Below are 26,565 nucleotides of genomic sequence, written 5' to 3'. Positions count from 1 at the left end.
TATAGATGAACCCCAAAAGTCAACCACATGTCTGTTTTAGAACAAAATTTTCTGACTGACCTTCCTCAAAATGGTGGGTTTGCAAACCAGCATCACTGAAACTATGGGACTTTCTGATTTATGAAGAATCAGGAGTCTGATCAAGAAACATTATTTCATTTTAGCTTATGAGGAAGAGTGGAGAAAAATATCTCCCCCCAAAAGCATTTGTACATGCCATGACATTAATAACAAAATGTTAACTTGCATATATGTTCATGTTTGTGTCTGAAAACAGGTTTAGTTTCCTCCAGAGAAGGAGAGGCTCCGTGGTTTGCATGCCTCAGAAAAAGCTCTGTGAGTGATATTTCACAAAGTTTTGAAATTACTTGACAGCACAGAACAAGGTGTTCTGCTGTGCCAAATAATTTTGACAGAAAGACACTGGAATATTAAAAGTTATTGCTACCCCTGACAATTTCTGCCTATCCCCAGAACAAGTATGTAAAGAATTAAAGGAAGTGGATCACTATTAAAAAAAAAAAAATCAAATCTCAGCTGATACATAAATAGTTAATCATACAGAGTAAATCTGTAACCTAGGGAGAGCAGCAAACCACTGATCCTTGTTTGCTCTTTATCACATTGAGTAGTGACTGCCTTTGGACAAATGGGAATAACTATGCCAAGAGTTCCTATAAGCTGTTTTTGTGGTTTGATACTCTAAGGGAAAAATTATACAGTGAATTAAGAGAAGAGCTCAGGCTGTGTTATGTCTTGGTGTGCTGACAAGGGGTAAAAAAAAAAAAAGCATTGAAAGGATGCAACTGTGAGAGTGGCCTACCCTCAAAGTTTCATGTAACACCAGACAGCCTACATTTGAGCAACTAAAGAAATCACCACCTTGTAGGAAAGCACAACCAGCCCTACATCTTAGATGAGGCTTGCAAATGCTACTTCAATGCAGGCATGAGGCATTTTCAGCAACTCAAGGTGGTGCAGAAGATGGGCAGAGTGTGCTAGGGCCAGAAAGTCCCTTGTGACTAAACCCCCCCAGCCTGGCACTGAGAGCAAAGACACTGGCAGAGGAAGAACTGAGGGATACATGCCCAGAGCCTGGCTGAGCTGGTGCAGCCCTGCAGTGTGGTGTTGCTGTGTGTTCCCTGGCTGGATTAAAATTGAAGCCCCATTGCCACTGCCCCAGCTTACCCACCAAATTCCCACACCAGTGTGCTGCAATACCCATTGCTAGGAGTAATAGCAGGGGAGTGGATAGGCCTAGGAGTCAGAGCTCCTCCTCTTTCTCACTCTTTCTTTCTGGATTAAAAATAAAAGGATAACAACCATCTAATTTGCTGTGATTTACACACAGATACTCTAGTTAATGCTGTGAATTTAATTCTAGTGATGCTCTTTGATCTTTCTCCATTGGCAAGATTTTTACAGTCTAAACTGCAATTGAATGAATTGTCATAGAATAAGGATTCTTTTGACACTTTTTAGCATTGCCATTTAAAGCAATTTTTTTGAATCAATAATATAGTGCTTTGGGGTTTTTTTAGTGCAGCTGCTGAAAATCCCTGTGGTAGTCAGGCTGCTAGGAAAGATATATTTGCTTCAATATACTTTATGTCAGATTCCTGGAAATAAGTAACTGCTTCATAAAAAAGAAAAAAAAACGTGGCTTCTATTCCCCAACAAGAGTCTGTCTTGTTGAAAGCTCTGAGCATCCACTTTGCTTTGATTGTGTATGTTCATTCTTCTTTGGTCACCTCATTAAAGATGAAGAAATGATTGATTTGCTCTACTTTGTTCTGGCCTTAACAACATTGCAAGATGTGTGAGACAAACAAAGACTCCTCAGAAAGGAGAAGAAGGAAAATGAGAAGAAAATACTGAAAGGTCTCCTGGCTTTGTGAGTTGAAGCAAAAAAAATTGATACTGACAGTTCTTCTTGTGGCAAAGCATAGGCCTTCAGAAATTAAATGTTTAACTTCTCAGGATGTTGGTCTCCTGGCTGATGTATTGCCTAACAGCAATGCAAGCCATTCATACTAGTCCACGTGCTCACCATGCTTGTACAGATCCTTTCTGCAAAGAGAAAGATCAAAGATCACTCTCTCAATTCAGAAAAAAAATTATTTAATCCTGCTAAAATTCCTTACATCATTGCATAACTGCTCGCCTCTGTCATGGAAAGCAATGGAAACACAGGACAGCAATTTGTGCTAGTTGGTTCCCTGCTGTGAGATGAACTCATGCTAACTTGGAGGCCAAGTTCTAGTCAGAGCCTCTGTTTGCTCCTCACACTGCCCATCCCCACATTTATTCCAGTCTCAGTGTATCTGTCTTCCCACTGGGTGTGCAGGATTACAGTCCCAGAGGATCAGACCACCTCTGTCTTCACCATTCCTAAGGGCTGGTCTGTCCCTTTGGGCTGCTGACTTTCTGGGTGGCTCCTTCAAGGACAAAGTTTCACAAAGCCTTATCAACAGCTGTGTGTAACATTGATTGATGAAATATCAAGTCTTTAAAATTTTCTTAAGAGAGAAAGTGACACTGGAGCACTTAGTCCTAGAGAATGGAAACAAGATTAGCTTTTTGCCTCAATTTGACTTTCTGAGTCTTCTCAAGGGGATGCTGCCATCTTTGCCAATTTGCATTGGTAATTAGTTCCCCACTGACTTTCTGGCTGGGCTGCATTATTTATATGAACACCTCCTACTCTGTCAAATATTCCCCCAAATCACATGAGCACCACATTTAATGTAGAGAAAATCCTGGGGCTAGTTCATGGTTTGCATGTTTGGAAGATTAACTCAAAAGCACGAGTGATGTCTGAAATGTTGTTTCATGCATCTGATGAAAGAAAAGAACTGCTGGGTTGACCCATCTTCCATCCACATGCAATCATCCCCTGCCCAGCTTGCCTGGGCCAATGGGTAGGAGGAGTGAGAAGGGAGTTAGGAGGAAAAGGACACCAGGTGGGAGTGAGAATGTACATCTGAAATGCACAGACTCAGTAGGAGTCATGGAGGGACTGACGGACACACCTGAGAATGTTTCACCATGGTGCCTGCTCTAAGCTGTTACAGATTACCTTGGCTTGCAGTTGTCCCTCTGGTGCTCTGAATGCTGCCAAAGAAATCTAAGAGCCATGTTTGTCTCTGGAGAATGGTTTTATCCGTCCCCTTATGGGCAATAAAGCCACACTTTTTCCATGTCCCACTGCTCTTCTCCTTAATGGGCCAAGGATGCTGGTTGGAGCAGCACCAGGGATGCTTCCCACTGACAGAGCTCTGCCAGGTGATCCAGCTCCTCAGGGGCCCCAGCAGAGAGGAATTGCTGGTACTCCCACCTGTCTGATCCATCTGTCAAAGAAAGGCAGCACAGGGCTGTTGGTGCGACTGAGCAGGGTGAGAGCGTGGCTGGTGGGCGGGGCTTTCCCAAAGTTGTGGGAAATGCTGCTTCCACACCCTGCTCTGCTTGATTTATATCAGGATTGATAAGGGAAGGCATCTCTTATCATCTGTTCATCAATCAGACAAGGTCTACTACTTGAAGAGACAGTGAACAGAACAGGTTTTCCTCACAGCTCCTGCGTTCCCTTTTATATACAAAATATTTTTTATGGGAGTAGGAATGTGAACTATGGCCATTTACACAGGAAAACCAGATCCACCAGGCTACTAAGTGAGGTTCTCCATTGCAAATTCTCTCTGGTTTTCCTAGAATCAAATTAACTATCCAGCAGGAATCAGCTAGTTAATGTGTGTAAAAGAATGGAAATCAGAAGTGCTTAGGGAAACTGTGGGACAAGTAGCACTGAGCCAGCCCTTACCTGGTTCTGTTCTCTGAATTTGTCATGTTCAGCACTTGTCACCTTGTACTGTTAAATAAGGATTTAGAGAGGGAAATCAGTTTGGTAAGCCATTTTTTTCCCAGCAGAAATCTGAAAACTCCTTTAAAAGAAGTCTACAGACAGGAGGAGTAACATGACTTTTTTTTTTTAATTTGAAGGCTGTAAATTTTTATTCAAGGGACTGATGTTTTACTAGGTAGTGAAGCAGCCTGATTAGCAAATTCAGGAGTCTTGCACTTGTGGAAAATAAAAACAGAGCAGCTGTCATTTTTCAGACCCGCATTACTTTTAGCAGGATATCGACGCTCAGGCTGGTGTCCCACGGAGTATCCAAATTGCTTTTGTGCTTTCTTTTGCATTTCAGAGAGGTCAGCCATGGCATGACTGATGGTGCTGCTATAACAGAGTAGGGCTGTGGCTGCCCTGCAGCTCAGGTAGATGCTTCCTACCTTTCTTGGGGAGAGCCTTCAGGTGGCCACCAGGCTGTGTAAGCAGGAGTCCACAACTGCAGCATACATCATCCACTGGTTTTCATTTTTAATTTCCATGGCAGAGTAAAATAAAGATTCTTTCTCTCTTGAAATGTCCCCTGTACTCCTCTTGAGGGCTACCTATGTGGATGATTAAAGAAAGTCCCAGAGACATTCACTTTCTTCCCATGATATATGTCTTGGCATAGATACTTGTTATTCACTCATTTGCAGTCCTGCCTGATCTCAGCTCTCTTGTTAAGAAAGCAGGAGCTTTTGGGAATGGGAACCTTTCCCCCTTATTAGAGCAACTGAGAGGGTTGTCAAACAGGTATTTTTCCCCTGGAAGCTATGGAGCATTAAGCAGTCAGTACCCTGCCAGTCATTTTCTCTCCCAGTTTTTGCACATGCCCTACAGTGAGCTTTGCTCGTGGATCACAGCCAGCCATGGCTGCATGGTGGACACGTGCTCAGAATTACATCTCACCCACACCCCCACAGGACAGCTTCATCCAAACACAGTCCTGGTGGAAACTTGTTTCTTTTCCTTTCCTCCAGATTCTTTCCAGAAAACCTCAGATAGGCTTACATGTGAAGGAAGAAAAGGAACATATGAGAGAAAACACTCTTTCTTCCCTGCTGTGCTCCCAGGGACTATCCATATTTTCTTCCACCAGGGCTTACTTTTCACATGAATATTCCTTTGCCTACTTGAAAGCTTGTACAAATGCAATGATACAACAATCCCTTTCCAGATCCTGAGGAAGTCTTTCCTCCAGCCTGTAACTGAGTATGATCAGACAAGAGTAAGATATTACATCAGGGCAGGTAAACTAAAGCCCATTTGACACCTACTCCAGAGGCTTCTGCACAGTCTTGCTTGGTCTCCCCTTGCAGGCTGGCCTGCCCAAGCTACTCAATTTCTATCTGCAAACTCTGGCCTCCTGACTCCTCCACAGTAACTACCTCCAGAGCTTGCCTGGAGCACTCACTTCCTCTCCTCCTGAGCTGCAATAGCAAAAGCCCAGGCACAATGTGATTTTAGGATTGGTGCTCTCTGCTTTTATCCTGGAGTTTAGTAGCAAAATGTATTTATAGGGAGAAAAGGCAGTGGCTGATAAAACCAAGGGCTGCTGTTCCAGCCCATGGTGATCCTCAGAGCTGTGAGGTGCCCAGCTGCTGCTGCTCCTGCCCTCCCTGCACAGGGACTCGGTGGCACAGGCTCTGCTTGCAGGCAGTGCACCAAGAAACAAAGCTTTCAAACACCAAGGCACACACTCATCCAGGTTGACACAATCCATGTGCTGCCAACTGATGATGGAAGCCTGGCACAGAGGTTTCACCTTTGTGTGTGCCAGAAAGGAAGCTGAAGCTGGGAAGAGCATTGTATTCTCCATTGGAAAGCAGCTAAGAGAAAAAAAAAAATCTTGGAGGCCAACTTCTTCCACATACTTTGTGTTTGAAGTGAGTCCTTTGTCTACAGATCTGCCACTTCTCTCGTTAGCTGATCACCCAGTCATGCTCTCTTTTGGCAAGGAAATCCCAGGAGCTAATTGATGGCTTCATTCATGGGAATTATGTTTGTTCCAAGCAGCAGTAGAGACAGTTTTTCCTTGAATTTTAAACAAAGATAATTTTTTATGAGTTTCCTTTAAATCCTGTTGCCAGAGGAAGGGGAAGAAGAGTTACCACAAGGACAAAACGAAGCTTTTCATAAAATTCAAGCTGAGAAAGTTGAAAACCTACTAGCTTAGGATCCAAGCTTGTGATGAAAGCTGGTATGTATTTTTCCTGAAATGGAAGATTGCAGAAAATTCTAAGGTCAAAAAAAATTCCTTTCTATTTTCCAGGTCCAGCTGGTAGAAGGAAGGCAAATAATATCTCATCTCTCAAAACACCATCTCTGGGGAGAAGGAACTTGTGAAGAGCAACAGCCACTGGTCAGCCAGGTGCAATCCAAGTGTAGGATCACAGGCCATCACTGCATCACTGCCCTCTTGGCTAAGCATGTGAACAGGCAGATTGCAACAGACACAGTGCCTTTGATCCTCAAATCCTATCTTTGGGGGGACTGGAAGACACAGAGAAAGGCAGAGCAGTAAAGGGTCTGTGGATGGACAGTGCACCTGTGGTAATTTTGTAATGCAGAGCAGAGACTGGTAACACCAGCATGGCCTCTCATAAATCAGGAGAGTTTCTTTGAGGCATCTTTTCTGCACATCTTCTAACTCCTCTCCAAATGGAGAGCTGTCAGGCTAAGGGAGGGCATTTGTATCTCTGTGAAACATGAGTAAAGTAATGAGTGCCAAGAACTTTGTTAAAAGATGGTTCATGCCTAGAGAGTAGGTCACACAAATCCCCTGCCCTCTAATTATGACATCAAGATTTTCATTTTGTGTCTTTAAAAATGTTTTCAAGGTTCAAGGGTCCTAATGCAATAATTACCCAAAAGCATAGAATTTATAACAGTCCTACTGTTGAAATATCTATTTTTAAGAAAAACACTGGCTCCCATTCTACCGTTGACATGAGATTAGCTTTAGCTAAAATACAAAAAATATGTTTGTCTGGATCTTTCTTTATATTTGCTTTGGAAGCTTTCCCATGGCAGTATTCAGCTCAAGCTGTAAATGTGGACATAAAGAGAGACCGATGAGTCAGTCTTGACTGAATGCTACTTTCTAAAGTTTAAGATCTATAGTTTAACTTGATTTTTTTTATTCTAACTATTCCACCCTCTATAGAGCTGTAATCCCTGTAAGATATACATTGCTCAACAGCATAAATAGACTTTGTGAATTCAAGAAGAACTATTTGTATTCCTCTTGCACAATTTATGACTATTGCTATGGAACAGCTCAACCAAATAGCAAGTAGGTCTGGAAGTTTCATGTTTGCAGCTCTTGTAAAGAATTTTCAAAGGTGTTTGATAATATTATCTTACCTTTTGGAACCAGAGAAAGGCATCTAATTGGAGCATGCCAACTAAAAGAGTAACAAATGATGAAACAAAGAAATGTATTGTAGATACCTGACCAGAATTTTGAGGAAGTTAAATAAGTAGCTTAAACTCTGGAGACATGTAGAATGACTACTACTGCCTTACCCAGATAGTGTCAGTCTTATCTAGGCAATCTTAGTAAAAAATAGAAGTTTTACCTGTCTAATTAACACTGATTGGGTTCAGTACACAAACAGGACCATCAATGTTGAGAGCTCATCAGTAGTTGCACTTAAGCCCAGTGTTATCAGGGTAAGAAATAGAAAGAAAAGAACTTACCAACAAACATATTGTGGCTAACAGCAGGTTCACAGCTGACCAGCCACAAGCACTTATAGGCATCTCACCAAGCAGTCAGTCATTAAGCAATGGATATAAATGATCCTAAAGGGAGAGTTTGGTAAAGGAACTGGTTCAGTACATCTCAATACAACAGTCACATCTCTGTAGGCTACTGCATGTGCACAGCCTTTCCTTGTTGCTATTCTTAGTGCTTCCAATTCTGTGGTTTATTTGGGGCCACACCTGAGACTCACATTTCCTAACTCTTGCAGCAGAGAGGACACAAGCTCAGCCATCCTGAGCTTTTGGCAGTCCTGGCATTGGTAACAACAAAGTGGCTGTGAGTGTCTCCTCAGACGTGTGGTGAGTCAAAGGGACTCTTTCAGCAGGCATCATTCTGGAAAAGTAATTCATGTCCTTTCCCTCTTTTCTCCTCTTTTAGGCTTGCCAGTGTATTAGAGAGGAACTACACAAGAAGAAGGATTTGCTCAGAGTAGTGGACTCAAAGCCAGAGGCAGTCTGTGTGATTCACTCCAATTCAGAAGGGGATGACTCAGGAACAGGAGGCTGTGTGTAGAATTACAGCAGGTAAGAATTAACAAAAAAAAGGTCCACAAAAATACATTACAGATCTTAAACCCGGAGTGTGTGCCACACTGAAGGATTAAGCATATCAGTACAAGTAAAGAACAGTTTGCTTCAAGCATTAATGCTTAAATTCAAAATTAAAAAGTGTCAGCTGCAGAATTACCAACTTGTTGGTGTCTGATAGGCACACTTCACTCTGCAGGCAGCTGACCAGCACTTTGGGGTTCTGACTGCTGAGAACTTTCCCACTGAGGAATGATTTCATGAAGGACTGGCGAGTGCATGCTGCATGCAGAGTTATATAAGTCCTTTCTGAAGGCAGAATCAGGAGCAAAACTGTATTCACTAAACTTGCTTTATAGTTGGTTGCCATTTCACAGCACTGCTTGTAACACTGCAAGTTCAAAGTTTGCATGGGATACTGTCAAGCAATGAGCTGTTATTCAAAATGAAAGTTATATGTTCTTTTAAAAATCTCCTGATTTTAAGAAAAAGCTCAGTTGCTGCCTTTTAAGAAAATGACTCCAGGAAATTCTATACATCAAATATTCACCTATGAGACCTTTGCAGTTGAAATATTGGTTATATATATATATATTAATGCACACATACTTTTGATGAGTTTTCTAGATTTCTACAGAATTTGAGCAGCAAAGTTAGCTCTTGGTTCCTCTTACTGCCACTATTATACAAAAAGGAGTTTGAGAAAGAAAAAACAAAAAAAGAAAAAAAAAGAAAATGAAAAAGACTCCACACAGTTGAGAGCAATTGAATTTTCAAGAGACACTTATATAGTTTGGACTTCAGCCCAGCTCAGGGGCTGCTCAGCCTCTCTGGGACTCAGGGGTGAGCAGGTGGCTCTGGCTGTGCTGATGTACCAGAGACATCACAGCATGTCCTGGATTGCCAAGCTGTGGCAGAGGCTTTTGGTCAGATGTTCAGTATCTGCAGTTATAAAAATGACAGACTTGGGGAAGTCTGGCTGGGTAATGATGGCAATCAGTTTGTCCTCTTTCAAATACCAGCAACTTTTCTTTCTGTTTTACATCTGAAGTTAATTTTTTAGAAGTTAAGTGCTTTTATTTTCCAGCCTCAAGTTCATTAGCATTACCCTACTGAGGGAGGTGGAAGGGAAAGGAGCCCTTTTGTTGTCCAGTTTTTGCTGGCTCCTTCACTCAATCCTCCCTGTGGTATTGTATGATTTTAGAAGACAGATATGTCTTTGTTCCTGAGGCTCCCATGCAGTGTTGCCTTGCCAAGCTTGTTCTCTCTAAGCCATGCCATTTTGCGTGGTGGCCTGGAGCCCATACCAGTCCCATGGGCAGCATGCAGGACCTGCCAGTGGCATTTCTGCTGCCCTCCAGGACAGTACACAGCCTTAAAACAGCAGCTACCTCCTCCCCTGCTAAAAATGAATCATTTCCTTTGCTCAGGGAAAAGCCCTTTGCCTCATTTACAGACTAAGGCCACACCATAGGGTGGCAGAGCAGGGAGTAAGAAGGATTTTGTCAAGGCAGTGCAAGAAGTGAGCAGCCCCTGAGTGCCAGAGAGCTGCTGCATGTTGCCCACCACCTCCTACAGCACCAGGGATGGGCAATTTAGTGAAGGGAGGGCAAAAGTGCTACAGCTGCATGGAAGAGAGCAACCCTGTGCCAAGGCTGTGTAAGTCCATGGTAGTTGTCTGTTTGGGATTTCTGCGTTGTTTCCCCACACTGAGCAAGCCAGGTGTTCCCAGCCTCTGGATGCAGATCCATACAAGCCACCAACATTATACATGCATGCAATGGTCCTGGCCAGCTGCCACATCTCATTTTGTGTATTCTTCTTTTGCTTGAAGGAACAGGTGTCCTGATTTAATTCAAATAAGTCTGGGATAAAGCAGGGAAAATAGCAGCTCAAAAGTGTTCTCTTGAAGAGACATATATTGCATAGGAGCAGATATTCTGAAATTTCATTCCCTGGGTGTAGTTTGTACTTAAAACTCTTTAACTCATGCAAATTTTTCTCCTGGCCCACATAGTGTATTACACTGGATGGTTTTGTACTGACAGGGCTATCTGCAAAAGCAGGGTGGAAGTTCACAGAGGACTTCAGATAAGACCAAAACCTTAAGCTGGAGTATTAGAGATTTTCCCCAGTTTTCTCTTGAATGGTCCACCAGCTAAAAGCAGCAGATGTTTTTCAGAAGCCAAGTTTCCTGTATATTTTGTCCTTTTCTGTTTTAAATCAGCTCTGTGAAGTTATTAGCACTATCCTTGTCTGATTTTCATTAACAGCCACACCCCCCCAAACTGCATCTCCTAGGTCCAGGCACTCTGCATGGCTGGGCCAAGGTCCTCTCCTGCCAACCTACAACAGCAGCTGCCTGGGGCAAGCCAAGGGGCAGAAACCCCACCAAGAGTAGCCCACAGACCACCTCTTGTGGTCAGCCCGTGGTCCAAGGCTGAGAAGGCCTTCTCCAAGCCCTTGGGAGCACTGTCACCCCCTCTGTGGGAGCCCCACTGCCCACAGACAGCGGCAGGGACCCCCCAGATGGGTGTTTCTCACAGGCACAGCACACCTGCAGATGCTCTCTCCAGCTCCTGTTTGTGGCTTCAAGCCCCATGCCTGCATGCTGATTGCCATGTGGGACCAAGGAGTTCATATCTGCTTGGGGCTTGTAAAAACCCCACCTGAAGCAACAGTTTCACGAGATATGCTTGAAGTGATTTAACATCCTTGAAGTGATGTAATATCCTTTCAGCCTAAAACTCTACGGACATCAATAGCTGTGAATTAAATACTGAAATGATACAGAATTGCCATCATGAAATGCATAAGTGATGAGTGTTACCCCTCTTAAGTGATAACAGGCCTGAACAGTTTTTATCTCCCTAGACAAAAACTCCATTACAGAACAGAAAAAACATTCCCAAGCAGACAGTACCCCCCCAAATAGCTATGATCTTACCTGTCCTACAACAGATACCCTTAATACTCCTTAGCCTCTGTGGGCTTAGCTTATCTTATATGGATAAAGCCACGCTGAAAGAAAAGCTGTAGTGAGAAAGCAGAAGAGGTGAACAGCAAAGTCTTTGTTAACTGTATTTTGCTGTCTGTCTGACAAATACTTAGGAAAAAGGATTTAAACGCTCTTAGCAGCTCTAGTGGCACCATTTGTATCCAAGTGCCAGCATTGCATTGGACAAACCTCAGACCCTTGGCATTTCTAGTAAAAATTTTAAAGGAAAAAATATTGACCAAAAAAAAAAAAATCCTTTACATGTGACCTTTAAGGTCCTTTCAGCAAAAGCAAATTATTCTAATATTCAAAACCTGGTATTTTCTATTACTGTTTCCTTTATTGTAACTTTACCTCCTGCCATTTCTGTGGTTAGATTTTTTTCATCACCTGCCCTGTGGAGGTGCCAGCCGTGCTGGGGGGCAGCAGCTGAGATGTGATGCATGAAGAATATGAAGAATTACAGTGCCCACAGCAGCAGAAAGGATTCGAGCATTGAATTGCAAACTGCAGCTGAAAACAATGGGATGGGGACTGGAGCAGGTAGACAGAAAAGTCCTCTGTTACACAAAGCAGTGGATTTCAGCCTGGGCTGAACAGACAGACTGTCAAAATCCTTGAAGGAGTGGTGCCTGGGGTTGTGTAAAGTAGAGAGGAAATGTGAAGGGCAGTGTAGATAAAAGGCAAGACAGAGCACTGTGCCCCAGCAGAATTACTCTGGCTTCATCTGTCTCCCCCCAGATCAGTAATTTAGGTTACAGAGCCTGCTCCATTGCTGTGAAAGTCATTATAAATAACCCCCTTTTAAGCCTTCTCTGGTGAGCTTCTGACAGAGCAGCAGTGAGGGTTTGCTGCTGACAAGTTCTCAGGCCTCCAAAGGGCTGGAAGGTGGCAGAGCAGGCACAGCTGAAGGCGTTTATGTGCGGGCTTCTGGCAGGGGTTTTGTGGCCACATCATTCTGAGGGAGCAGAGAGGTCATCAAGCTACTTGGAGGAGAATGGATGAAGAATGATTATTCAGTATTTTGACATTAAGCAATGTGGCAAAGACACAAGAAACTTCTTGGCCAAGTCCAGCATCACTGTAGAATCTGTGTTTGTTTGCATGAACTTGATGTGAACTTTGTGAAGTGCTTCAGCTTTGTCTTCAAGGCAGTCACCGTGCATGAGGGACAGGGCATGGCTGAAGCTGGGGCTGTACCCTATTCCCTGCACAAACTGGAAGGAGAGCATCAGCTACAGTGCCGCGGCTCCCCTCCACTGTGGCTGGGCTCCTGCCTGTGCTCAGTTTAAGAAAATGTTTCTTCTTGCTGGGATGGCAATAAACAGAGCGCTGCTAGAGCCATGTGGTGATGGGCGCCTGTGTGTCCACTCAGTGCTGAGGGACAGGCACAACACAATATCATCTTTCTGGGTAAGCAGCAGCCCATGTTTTGTGGGATGCCAGGATGACTAATTCTGCTGGGGACTTCCAAGCACAAGCTCACTGCAAGCCACAGCAGCTTGACAGAAGAAACTAGAAAGAGGAGCTGACTTTTGTGCTTGGGGGCAGACAGTGTCACAGGTCAGAACCATAGAGAGCTGGAGGAAAAGAAAATGTAGTTTCTGCCATAAGCTTGAAACAATCCTATGCTGCCTACATCCTGGGTTTTTTTCTGCTTGGTTATTGAAATAGTTATTGAGCTGCACCTACCTTGGAAACACCCGTCTGCTGTGCTACATTATTCCCTCTTTCACTCTCCCTGTGATAATACTGAAGATGGTAGACAGCACTTCCAAGCCCATATGTGCAATTCCCTCTTCTTGCTGTTTCATTTTCAGATTGCTCCTTGGGCTGATTCCCAAGCCAGTCCTCAGGAAGCTCACCAGGGTCTCTCACATCCCCATGTGTCCCCGCTGTGGCCTTCCCACTCCACACTCCTCCCTCTGCCTCAGCTCCTGCTGTCTTTGCTCAGAAAGCTGTTGTGGGGCTGGAAGCCAGCAGGGACTGGTGAGGTTCTGCAGGGTGATGATGCAGCCCAAACATTTTTCCCTTTGGATCTTGCCTCAGATTTTGGTTAGTCCTGCAATAGATGCCAAGCCACTTCACTGATTTGTGTACGTTGGGCAACAAAGCTTTTCCTTTATAGCCTGCTTCAGCTTAACTCCAAAAGAGGAAGAGCAAAAGCAGCCATGAATTGCTCTAGCTGCGCGGAGCAGGGCTGGCTGTGTCCATCCCTCAGCAGGGCTGCTCGTCCGACGGGCAAGTGGCATGTTCAGGGAACAACAGGCACAGGATTATCCAGAAAATGGCTGGGGAGAGGCACTGCAGGGCAGTCAGTGCCATCGGTGTGGCAGCGACAGCGCCGTGCTGGCCGGGCTCACTGGCAAGTGCCGCTCTGTTCTCGTGGTCTCCCTGTACAGCAGGTACCACAGTGGACAGAAATTCTGTTTCTTACCACAGATGCAAAGATTAGGATTTCCAAAATGTAAGCATGTACAGTCAGGACATTTAAGCACCTGTATGATATGCACTCTCATCACATGGATGCATGTGATGTACACAAAAAGAAAAAAAACCACCACGTGATACTTCTCTGTGGTGCACAAAAATATGAACTTGGTAGAGATCTGCTGGGAAGTGACACAGTAGTCATGCTGTAGTCTCATATCTGGAGAACCACTTCTCTTTTTCAATAGATGGTTTTGGTGCCAGTAGAGAGAAAAAAATGGATGTTGTATATTAATAAGACACAGAGACATATTTTATTTTGAACCAAAAGTTAAAATTTATTTGGAATATCAATATACCCCCAAAAAATAAAAATAAAAACTTCCTTTTATGTAATGAAATAGCCATTTGAAAATGGTAAAATAAAGATATTTATCATACTACTCTCTTCTAGTTATTGTACACATATTAAGGTTGTTTTTCTTTTTCTGAATATAAATCTAGCTTGAGCTTTAAGGCTCCAAAAAGCCTAAAGCATGTAGTGGCCCTTTTGAGAAAGCAGATAAGTCAATCAGAGCTGCATTTTTCCAGCAGATAGGCCTGTTTGAAGCTGTCCAGGACTGGACAGAAGGGAGATTTCTCAGGAAAGTCACTGTTTCAGGGAAGTCTTATTTTATACCCATTAGGAAATACACTCTAACCCCTCTTCATGCAGCATTTTATATTATGATGTCCTGGGGAGGGCCCTGGTTCCCCTTAGCTGTCAAGTTAATGTGCAGATCCAATCTTATTTGTGTTGGTACAGTTGATTCAATTTAAGAAAACAAATCCTACCCTGTGGTGTTTGCTCTGCTAGAAATTAAGCCAGTAACAAGACCCTGGTCCTGCCTTTACCCCTGTAAGCAAAAGCCTGTGTATGGTGCACTGGCTGCAATGGAGCGTTCATGATAGCAGGATCAGGGACTTGTCCTTTAGCTTGCTTTTAATAAAATAAATTGAATGGAAAATGTATTGAAATAAAACAGTGGAAACCCACCGACAATTCTGAGTTACAATTCTTCCCTTGTAGAAGGCTCACTGATGCTAGGCTGGAAAATATGACTGAAGACCCACGTCAGAGCTGAGTAATGCCCCAGATGGTTCATGTCACCACTAAGCAAAAAGAGAATTTAGGTCTTACATCACCCTCTGCAACTGGGCTCCAGTGGGCTGAAGCAAAGCTACCTGAAGTCATTGGACATCTCACCAACAATCTCACTTTAAGCAGGCCTTGAACAAATCCTGAACTTGTGCAGTATGGTCTGAAATTGGTTTTGATTTCTTCCTTGATCAAAGTCATCTTCATTACTTTATGTCTGTGTTTATGGTTTCTATACAAAGTTATTATACTTTTGCTTCTGAAGTACACAATAGGCTATGACTACTAGAGATATCACAGCACTACTGTATTGTATCTGGCACTGCTTACAAAGGCCGTTTCACGGTCACAATAATTGGTCTCTTATGCTCTTTGTTGCCTGAAACCACCTGAATGTTGCCTGAACCCTGATGTACCATTGTTTTTAACTAAAATGTCCCAAGTTTTTAGTTTCAGGAGAAAAAATAAAGTACACCCAGGACTTGAACAAGCTATCAGACCACGGATATTCCTCTAAACAAATCCACAGACCCACCTTTGCACTCAGGGAGCGACTGCCTAATTAACTTCTGCAGGAGGGACCCCTACATGGAAGCTTTATTCCGCCAGCCACCCCATCCTGAGCACCTGGCACTGTGCAGCCCACCCTCCTTCCATGTTGCCTTTCCTCATCTTGGAAAGGACTGAGTGTTCACCCTGGAAACACTTTGTCCTGGGATACGGAACAGATCTCCCTCTCTGTCTCTCCTGCAATTTCTGCCCAGTATTTTATTTCTGCTACCTTGCATGACTCTTTTGAGTGATTCCTCTTGCACACTCCAGCCCTTATCTTGCAAGTAAAACTTGTATCATTTTACTGTGAGATGCTGGTGAGATGTCTCTTTTGGAGCCAGCTGCTCCTAGTTGGGTGTTATTGGTGAGCCCAGACATAAATAATTTGTGACTCCGAGTTACAGAAGGTCTGCAAGAATGAGGGGTTTCCTTCTCATCACCGGCACAATTTAAGAATTATCCAAGCTTTTGTTTTTTCACTAACTAGTTTAAAATATTTTCCTTTAAGTGTTCACTGCACAGAAGTAGTTTTAAGGAAGAGCCAAATTCTGCTGGGAGCTGCCTAAGCATAAACCCATACTGACCTTTCTGGTTTTACTTCAGTACATTGGATTAATGCATCAAAACATAAAACACAGACTTTGACCTCATCACCAGTGGAACTTTCCTGACTTCAACAGTGGATCCCATAACAGCATTTCTAACATCTCTCACAGCTGTCACAGGTCCTATAATCCTTGGTGAATTTATATAAAGTTTGAGTTTCCCCATGGCATGTGCGAATGCAATAGAATTACAGATTTCTTTATAATAATTAGGGGAAAAAAGAGTTCTGGTACTGGACAGAAAAATCTGAAAATATGCCTCCAAGACTCAAGCCAGGGGAAATACGTAGGACCCAATTAGCTCAGTATCTTGTGGCTCAAAGGTTGGAACAGCAGGAGTACTGTTGAGGTGTCATTACATTAGGGTTGACAAGCTTAGTGTTTAAGTATATTCGAGTGGATTAGTCTGAAAATGATGCATGTGTGTTTCAGGGGAAGAAAAGCAAGAAAAACCGTGTCATCTGTTTGTTGTATTTTTGTCAAATTCTTTAATGCCAGTTAGCCCATTTGACTCCAGTGGAAAACCTCAGACGAAAAGCCCACCGGTACAGTAGGGCCATAGGACCTGTGAAAATGTGTGTGTGATATTATAATTCCCTGAAGCAAATGGCAGTGTCACAGCCAGTTCCCAGTGTGACAACAGATGTTCCCTAATTTGTCACTGTACCTTACATGTCTGATCTTTCTGCCACATCCCTACAAGCATGCTTGTCTGCAGCCCAGTCACCTGCCAGGATGCCCCCTGCATTTGGTGCTCAGCTTCCCCTGCACACCAGGGGTGCATCTGCACTGCCTGCTGAGGAGGTCACTCGGGCTGGTGACTGCACTGGAGCTGCTTCCCAGGCAGCAGGAAAGCTGCCTCTCCCACAGCCAGCCTTGTCTGGGAGGGCAGTGGGCATGGTGAGGAGCAGACGCTGGGAATGGTGCAGAGGTACCCATGAGGGCTTTGGGAGATGGGGAAAGAGCAGGTGAATTTCTTGCTCTGCTGAAATCAGTGTTGGCATTGCCAGAATTGCCATCCAGGACCTAGAAATGTGGAGGTTTAATCCTATGCAGTTAAGAAAAACAGAGTATGCTACAGGGTAGATTGTTGTTTGCAACCCTGTTTCATACCTGTGTTAAAGCTGGGCCGCAAGTCTTTGCCATGAAATGATGTCGCCATCAAAAAAGGTTTTGAGTCATGAGCCATAAGCCTCAAATTCGCAGGAGATATGCAGAGCTCCTTCCCCTCTGCTAAAACAAAGGCAGTCAGGCACACTGGCTCGGTTCAAAGCATAGCTAAGCCTCCACTGACTTCAGAGAGTCCAAGAGGTCTGCTCCAGCTTCAGCTCCAGACACTGGACCACTTCCAGCCCCTCTTGCTCTGTCTGAGAGACTTAAGACACATGGGACTGAGGCTCTAAATGGCACAATGGTGGGCTTCTACTAATGCTTTATCAGCTAATTGCAGTTAACTATAATTTTGCCTTTTCCACTCTTTACTGGTCTTCTTAACCTGCTTTTTAGCCAGGGCAAAATTAAACATGAGGAAAAAGGCTTATTCAGCATTATAATTATCTACTCCCAAGCTGTATAACAGAATGGTTTACACATTTAATTGGTTTTGTCTAATATTTCCACGTATACAGTAGTCCTATTAATGAATATCATAGCTTCATTACTGCATATCACATTTTGCGATGTTTTGTACCATAAAATAATGTCAGCACATCAATAACTTAAATAACACAAATGTAAACTCATTTTCTGCATGTTATAATTACGATCTGAGCCTGAAAAGGCCTTTGATTTGTAAGACCATTCACATATTATGGAATGTAACTTTATTTGTTTTTCATTTGTATATAATGAGACACCGAAAGCCCTTGTCATCTCTTAACAGGATACTAAAGCAGCTCTGTTTCATGAATGACAGCACAATTAAAGCTAAAAATCATAATTGAAAAAACCCCTTTGTACTGTACAATCTCAAATTAAAGCAAGAAAGATAATGACAATCTTTTGCATTAGCCAGGAAATGTGATTCTCTGCCACTGGGCTGTTTTTTCTTGTTGACAATTCACAGAATGTGTATATGGGTGTAGTTATAGGTGTGTGTATATTCTATGCAGAACAGCAGTCCCTATTTTGTTGATCTAGTTCTTCTAATTGTTTAGTTAAACTACCTAGCTGTTACAATTTAGAATACTACATTAACACATTTAACATCAAGTTTACATACTTGCGTCTTTGAAATACTAGGAACTTTTACACATTTTATTTGGCTTTGTAAGGACTGGAATATCACAGATAATGCAATCTACTTGTCTTTGAAAGAATATGGCTGTTCTCAACTAACTCTCTAAGGTTCAGAGTGAAATATATTTCTCCTTATATCTGTAGCTGACTTCAGAGAATAAAGAGTGTCTTCTTAAGCGGTCAGTCTGATGTTACAGTACAGATTCTGCAGAGATATATTTATTTAATGAAAGATAACTCTCTCTGGACTTTAGAGTCAAGCTGTTGCAGCAAAATTACTTCGTTTAGGCTAATTTTTTCTACACAAATCTCAAGAAAAACCTATTCCAGGTATGTTTTGTAGTAGTATCTCCACATGACCAGAGGAGGGCACTTTGAACATCTTTGCACTGCCCAGGAGGCAGATGCAGAAGCACAGTGATACCCAATGGCGCACAGTCCTGCCACCTCTCCCAACTCAGGCAGGCATCCTTGTGCCTGCAAAACCACAGAATCCAGATTGTACCACAGGGCTCTGTTCTGAAAGTGGGCAGATAAATCACTCTCTTCTCGCTAACTGTGATTTCTCCCAATTCTCCCCATTTAATTCGGTGTTGCTGCGGGCTAAATTAAGAGTAATGGATAATTCCTAAAAATCTTGTGAGGGGAGTTGTCTCCCTCTCCTTCCTGAACATCCCTCCACTATTAGCCCCTGGTAATTTAGCAAATATTGATTGATTTAACCCTCTATGACTTATCCTGCTGCAGAAATTCCTTGCCTTTAACTGAAAAATGCACTTGGAAAATGCACTCTTTGAGATATGTATTGCAACAGTGCATCTTTTCACATTAAACTCTTGTAAAAATACTGCTCCTTTCTGCCTTCTGAGGGAGGTCACTCTGTGTCCCAGATCTGCTCTCCTGGCAGAGTACATTAGCAGAGAAATCAATCTCTTCTCTTTTCCATACATAACCACAGTGTGGAGTTCAGCCAGTTTCCATGCAGGAAACATATTTTTGGGCTTCATTTTGGCTAAAGGTATTAACCTTCTATGGAAAAGATTTTAATTCTGCAATCTTGTTGTTATTATAGATGGATTTTTTTTTTGTCACCTCTGCCTTTTTGTTTAATGCAGAGAAATTATTAGAAAATATTAAGGAACCTTTTTTCTTTTTTTGAATAAAAGTCTCTCCTCCACCTTGGGGAAACACACTGCTTATTTAATGTACTTTTTTCTCCCCCCTTATAATTATTCCATTTCTCTTTTCTTCTTTCTCTCTTTTTTCTTTCTTTTTCTTGATTTTTCCTCTTCTTTTCTCCTTCTTTTCTAGAGCAGAGAGGTACAAGAAGGAAGATGTCTTTCATCAGCAGTCCTTTGAGATAGAGTAGAATTCAGTGAGTCCTCACCATGATAGGATCATAAACTTACTGGGTTAAACCATGCTAACTTTCCCTAAGCTGCCAAGTTTTAGCTGCACCATACATATATGTGTTTCCTTGTGCCTTTTTTGTCTTATAATTTTGTTTTTCTTGATGACCCTGAGCTATGGCTTCTCGTTTCTACCACTATTCAACTTTCCTTTCTTTTCCGGTTTTGCCGATATAGGCCTCAAAGAAAAAATGGCAGAAGAGCACAAGGTAGCTGAGGTACATGAGAGAGGACCAGATGATGTTCTGCACGTGGGAATGGCACTGGCCCTGCTGCATCCAGGAGAAGACCAGGTAATTGATCACGCAACCGATCAACATCTGAGTGATCTGCGACAGGGTGATGAACATGGCAAACTTGCGCGAGACCCTGAAGCCAGCAGCCCGCAAGGCATAGTACGAGTACATGACGGCGTGTACTCCGTAGTTCATGGTCATGAACCAGCCACCGCCAGCCACCATGTCCTTGTAGGAGTACCAAGAGTAAAGTAACACAGTAATGTGATGGTACCAGTGTAAGAAGATGAGCTTCTGCTTCCTAAGAATAATGAATATCGTATCACCTGTAATGAAAACAAAACACACACAAAAAAAAAAAAAAAGAAGAGGGGAGGAAATGAGAAACATATGAAACAATTCCATAATTAACGCAGTGCTCTCTTCCCTTTGCGGTTGCTGGAGTATACACTACTTTAGAGCATGAAATCCACCTCCACTCCAGATCTGAGAGCTGGTCTGAGAGACAGTTTGGCCCTTAATCTCTATGCAATCTTTAGCAAACCAATAAATCTACATTTTCCTGTATGGATAACCCCATCTGAAAACTCCATAGGTTTACTTGGTAGCCCTTTGCTGCAAACATTATCCACAAAAGTCTGGGGTGAGGTAGGTGGCTGTATTTGTATAATCTCTTACTGTGAGACTGCCCATTATATTATACACTGTGACTGGAAGAGAAATGCAGCTTGACAGAGAGCAGAAAACCTAGAAGAAGCAGGACAGTGTTCTCTGATTCAAACATCTACATGCAAACTGAACTTAATTAAAATTTGTAAACCCTTTTGAGGTAATACACAAAAAAGCTGTTGCATATGCAACCTATCATACTGAAAGAGATGCTTCCAGAAAGAAATTAGGGTTATGTTGAAACACACATCCCTTTTCTGCAAATCAATCTTACTATTGTAGAAAAGTAAGTATTATTCCTCTTTCTTGCTTTTTGTCTTCCGTCTTCTCCTCATGACTGCAATGAGCATCTCAATTAGATATATGTATGCTACTTGTTTTCCACATACACACAGTGTTTCCAAAAGGATCCCTGAGATTTGACCCTGGGGACTTAAGTTTGATGTGTAAGTATCCCAGGAAATCTAAATCCTGAATATTAGTCATGGATGGAAGCAAAACTGCACTGTCTGTAATAAACCGTAACACTGCTGTTCACTTCATTAACTGCAAGATGTTGACTCATATTTTAATAAGTAATCATCTGTCCGAAGTATTGTTGCTGTGTAGTTCTGGCTGATGTTCCCCATTTTTAACAAGTAAATTTCTGTGGGTTTGCAGCAATTTAAGCAGCAGGAAACCCAGGGATTCTGACACATCAAGGCAACTGGTGTCTGTCTCATTCTAGTTTTAATTCTGATGAATTGCTATCCTCTAATTTGCTGAATTAAATTACCTGGTGAAAGGTAAAGTCTCATTTTTGCTGTACACTGAACACAGTGAGAGCTGCAGTCCTTTGGGGTTTAATAAGGGCATCCTCTGAAATGAAAGCTGGAAGGCTGCTCCTTTCCATTAAAACAACCCTTTCTTACACTAATCAGCCACGGATGAGAACACATGAAGCCTGACTTTCAAGCTGGCTTTCACATGGATATCACAAGTATCTTTATCAAGATGCTGGAGAAATGTAAGTTTATAAAAATCAGGACTGGAAAAGCTAGGGATATTATGAGAAACTGGTTTCTACTTGGAGGAGGCAGATAGCCACAGCTTTCATAGTCTAGGGAGGAAGCACCTTACTGCTCATAATTGTACAGTTAGATGTGTATTAAAGAATGAAAACTATAGAATGGAGGCAGAGCCTGACTCAAAACTTCTTGCTGACACAGGTGCTATAGCCCACCCTCCACTTTTGTAGCCACAGGGTGTGTGACTGACGATTATGCCACTACTATTTGCCTGCGAGTAGTTCAGGAAAAGGTATGGACCAGATTGCTTTTACTTCTTGACTTCCCTGCTGTGTATAATCACTGCAGTTTGTTCCTGGGCTAAAACATGTAATCTGGGGTTTGTTATGCTTCCTCAGTTTTTCTGAGACTTAAATGGGATTTTGACAGTGATGAAACCCTTCCTGTGCTTCCTGCATGGCCATTTCTTCTCTAAAAATACACAAATGCATATTGTGAGAGAGAAAGAGAGAGAGTGTACTCACCTAGTTCGGGTGCTTTGCTTAGCACAAATGCATATGCCCAGAATTTGCTGACAGGTCCAATGTAAAAACTCTGGTCACACACTGACTGTTTCAGGCCTTTGGTCATCAAAATGTACAGCATATAAGCACCAGTTCGAACAGCACCGAATATACTACAAAACAAAAAGAGAAAATTAGGAAAGGTCAGTGGACATTTGAAATCTACATGTCATCACTTCAGATCATTATGAGGAAAAGGCCATAACTGTGCTGAAATAATAAGTTTGAGACAGCCTTAAAGTTGAAGAAACTCTTCTGGCTTCTAGGAAGTTGCTCTGAACTCAGACCTGTAAACTGGACTGCAGCCACATTCCCTGGTGAAAGTCTGGAATGGTAACGTTAATGTTTTTTATTTAATTACCACAGGAATGATCCTTCAGTTTTCAGGAGCAGGGAAACATTCTATTTCAGCTCAAAACAACATGCAGAGTTTTGATGCTGATGGCTGGGAAACAACAAGAAATGAGTTGATAAAATGCTGTATTAGCAATATAATCAGGACCAATTCACTTTTCTGGTTTTCTCAGTTTTCTCTCATCTCTCCTTGTACTTGTTACATCCACAGGAGCTCTGAGCACAGCCATACCCAGGTAGGGCACATAGATTTTGATGAGGAATCTCAGTCAGAGACAGTGTTTTGGTGCACATGCTTGACTTCATCCCTTAACAGGTCATTGCTCACAGAGGAAAGAGGTAGTTAAATCAAGCTGTAAACAGCAGGTTCACCTTCACCTCATCAAAGTGAGATGAAAGGTAACAGCGTTCTGTAAATGAGAAACTTCAACAGATTTGTAACAGCATTAATTACTGCAATTACATAGGGGATAGGTTGACATCCAGCTCATATCAGGAACAAAGGCTTCTGTCTCACCAGCAAGGAGTTCTGCAGAAGGGGTTTTGTCTCATTGTTTTATGGCGAGAACATGCCTGCCCATTGTCTACTACAGTAGCTTGGTGTTGTGATGAATACTGGGTGAAGGAAGTAGCTTTCAAAAAGAAATACAGCAGAGACAGACACAATCTATTTTGGGGTTGAGTATATCTTATTTTATGCCTACATCATATGTCCTCATCCCTCCACCCAGCTCCATCTTACCTCTCCTCTAATTTCTTTGTGACCTTGACCTAACTCCACCTCACTGTGTTTCGTGACTATTACATGGCAGAGGCAAAATAAGCCACATAAAACTGGTGTATAAACACATGTGCAATGCAAGCTACCATTTATGCAAAGTGTGTGAAAGAAGGAATAGTTCCTCTGAAACTGTAGATTCTCTGTTACTTGCCCTTGTCTTGTGAAGTCAGTATTGTGAAAAAAACATGTTTTAAAATCATCAAGGCAGCCTCAAAAGCTGAGCTTGATGGCAAGTTTTATGGTTCTTGGTCAAAATAGATGCTTCTAGTAAGCCTGCTGCACATCAAAACTACTTACCCAACTTATATATAATATGCAGAGTATTCAGATTTCCAAATCTGCAGCATTGCTACACCCAGTCAAATCTGCCTGCTGCTTAGGAACAATGCAGCTTGCTCTCCCCTGTCCATTGCATGGAATCTGCAGCCCAGTGGAGTGCCACAGTACCTGCTGCTCTTTGGGCCATCAGTGGCATCACAGATGGGGCTCTACAGCCAGTGCTGCATCCTGGCTCCTGCACCATTACCTTCTGAAGCCTGAGGCTTCACTGGGCCACCAGGAAATTCAGACTACTGTGAGCACTTACAAAGCTACTATTATTATCTGCTGTTTGCACAGTGGTATTTGCTCATTGGCTCCACTGGCAGAGGAGTCCTCTTGTGCTATGTTCAAGTAAAAAACCACCCTGCTGTGGTTTTCAGGTGCGCTGAAGCAGTTTAGCTGAGTCAGTGTTTGCCATTAGCATTGCCCAAAGCAACACACATATTCCCAGGCTTAGGCAAGAGAGCCACTGCAGTCTCCCATGTTCATCCACCCCTGCATGCAAAGGAAACAGTGCAGTGCTTCATCATCTACACAGCTCACAGTGCATCCTCTCCATGTAGGGCTGTTTCCTCTCAGAAATACTCTCAGCACACTTTTCTCACATCTTTCAGGCATCGGTCATTTTAACTCAGCAGAGAGTGCCAAAACCTGCAGGAGGAGTTTTGAAATGAGGTGCAACTCATTCTGTGTCTTCTCTTTGGTGTTTAAAACATGCCACCTGCCACCCCCCCCTTTTTTTTTTTTTTTTTTTTTTTCTTCTCAGGAGCTGCATTTCTCATTCCCAAGAAGACAGGAGATCCTGACACAGATGTGATCTGATCACTTCCTGAGGCAGTGAACTCCTCAGGCTAGCCAGGGCATGCTGCTGCCTGCTCCTATGTTTTGGGTGGTTGCAAAACTGGGTGGAGGAAGATCAGGCAGAATACTTAATGATACACTAGTTTCTGCCATTAGCAAGTATCTCAGCTGACATTAAAATGGGGGGAGAAAAGGAAATTTTAAATAATGAAATCAAATAGCTGCAAGCAATATGTCTTTCTCTATAAAGAAGCTGTATTGCTTTTCTAAAAAATTGTTTGCTACTAGAGTTTTGAAACCAAAGAGAATTCTGTGCCATGAACAAAATTGCAAATGAGAAGAGCACTTGTTTGAGCAACAGGCAAACAATGATCCAACTGTGATGGGGTATGGACACCCAGAGATCTAACCTAGACTGATAACAGAGCCACAGAGTCTGTGCCTGGGGGGGATTACAGTGTCCCTTTGCTCTTTGAGATTATATTGATGTAATTCTGCCTGTCTTTCCATTTAGCAGCTACTGCAGAACTCTCCTTGGAGCACACACACACTGATTCACACTCACACACTTTTCTACAATTCCACAGGATGGTGGCTTCCTCTTAGTTCCATGACTCTAGAAGTGACCCCAATTACAGCTCTACATGGTGTGAGTCAGACTAATCTGTATTTTTTATCTCAATAGAAACCAAGTTACATTTTTACATAATTCACCAAGTTAGGCTTTATGCAAAACAAGGATAGCAAACTCCAAGTAACTGATTCAATTACCTAAATAGGCACCATGAGCAGGTAGAAGCTTATGAGAAGTGCTGCATGCCAAAACACTGCCTTGCCAACAAGTATGCACCACCCGAGACTGAAAAAGATCTGATGCATTCCTGTAAATGTGTCTTGGAGCCACAGAACTAAGACTGCTTTCTGTGCCTCTGCTACTTTATCTTGTTTGCTCTGTAAGGTAAAATCAACCAACAAATTTCTATCTTGCAAAGACATGATGTGCAGCAGAGTGATGACATTGCTTACTCAGTAAATCACTTCTGCTTCATTCTGTCCTCGCCCTGCTCTCTGCTATAGCTTTTGTGAGGTATTGAAATGAACTGCTTACCAAAGCAGTCTGTCTGGTGGGAATCATCTGCAGGGATTTTCAAAATAAGGTAGCAGTGAATTACTGTACAATTACAGTCTGTTACAACTAGAGAGACTGATCAGAAACTGCATCATCTAATGCAGCTTTCTTACCTATTCAGGCTCAAAATGTCCTACATTCTACACTACCCTTCAGATACTACCAGTGACTTCTCTGGTAAGTTAAAAAATGCCCAATTGATATTTTACTGTTCATAGTATTATCAAAATATATCCATGAGTAAAATACAAATGAATATTTTTCCCTCTCAAACTTGTTTTCAAACAGGGGTTGGTGGGTTGACCCTGGCTGCATGCCAGGTGCCCACTGAAGCTGCTCTATCAGTTCCCTCCACAACTGGGAGAGAAAATATATTGAAAGACTCCTGGGCTGGGATAAAGGCACAGAGAGATCATTTACCAGTTACCATCAAGGGCAAAACAGAGTCAGCTTGGGGAAATGAGTTTATCCCCAGTCAAATTAGGGTAGCATAATGAGAAATGAAAGCTAAACTTTTCACTTTTATTAAAAAAGGGTCTGAAAAACACGCCCCCCCCCCCCCATCTGCTCTTCTTCCTGGGTTTAGCTTTATTCCTGAATTCTCTACCTCCTCTTCCCCAGTGGTGAGGCGAAGAGGGGGATGAGGAATGGTCCTCCTGCTACCAAAACCTGGCCACAGAAATCCAGTACTTAGAGGGCCCCACAACACATCTCGTGCATGGGTTAGGTGCAGAATTAAGAAGGGCTGGAGAGCAGGCTGATGGGAAGACAATGCAGGTGTTATTGTCTGAAGCTTATTGCTACTTTCTGCTGTCTCCATCCTACCTGCCAGTAGGGAGTGAAGTATATGTTTGTCAAAAGCTGAAGCGAGTAGCAGGTACTTCAAGCCTTCAGTCCACCCCAGGTGGCATTGCAGCAGGCTCAGCTCCTCCTCACAGTGGAGGTCACTACACATTTTTGCCAGGGCTGCTTTCTATTAAGACCCATCCCTGCACTTAGCTCCTGACACCTCTGGACATCCCAGTCCAGCACCAACCCTGCAGAACTGAGCAGGGTTCCAAATAAGAACAAATTTAGAAGTGCAGCACGGAATATAGCAACAGGTCCTAAAGGATAATCACAGAGTGGAAAGTCTCTGCTCTGGTTTGA

At 42.7% G+C, this 26,565-nt stretch overlaps 1 protein-coding gene and 1 long non-coding RNA gene across 3 annotated transcripts in view; one reads left to right on the top strand and one right to left on the bottom strand.

Moving 5' to 3' along the window:
* Nucleotides 1-4,938: 4,938 nt before the first annotated feature.
* Nucleotides 4,939-16,294, top strand: LOC140683976 (uncharacterized). Of its 2 annotated transcripts, none has more exons than XR_012055702.1 (2): nt 4,939-6,260; nt 8,037-16,294. It is a non-coding gene; the product is annotated as an uncharacterized lncRNA (long non-coding RNA). The 2 variants fall into 2 exon arrangements; XR_012055701.1 differs by lacking the exon at nt 4,939-6,260 and adding an exon at nt 6,267-7,957.
* Nucleotides 16,295-17,477: 1,183 nt separating this feature from the next.
* Nucleotides 17,478-26,565, bottom strand: part of ELOVL6 (ELOVL fatty acid elongase 6) — a 74,739-nt gene continuing 65,651 nt past the window's right edge. Inside the window, exons 3-4 of the mRNA XM_030271590.4 lie at nt 21,992-22,143; nt 17,478-20,117 (exon numbers count right to left, since the gene is read on the bottom strand). Coding sequence (XP_030127450.1) covers nt 19,693-20,117; nt 21,992-22,143 — 577 coding nt within the window. The 3' untranslated portion in view covers nt 17,478-19,692. The remainder of the gene's footprint in view (nt 20,118-21,991; nt 22,144-26,565) is intronic.

Source organism: Taeniopygia guttata, chromosome 4 (genome assembly GCF_048771995.1).
Source record: "Taeniopygia guttata chromosome 4, bTaeGut7.mat, whole genome shotgun sequence".
Classification (NCBI taxonomy): domain Eukaryota; kingdom Metazoa; phylum Chordata; class Aves; order Passeriformes; family Estrildidae; genus Taeniopygia; species Taeniopygia guttata.
This window is presented reverse-complemented; position numbering and strand designations above follow the sequence as displayed.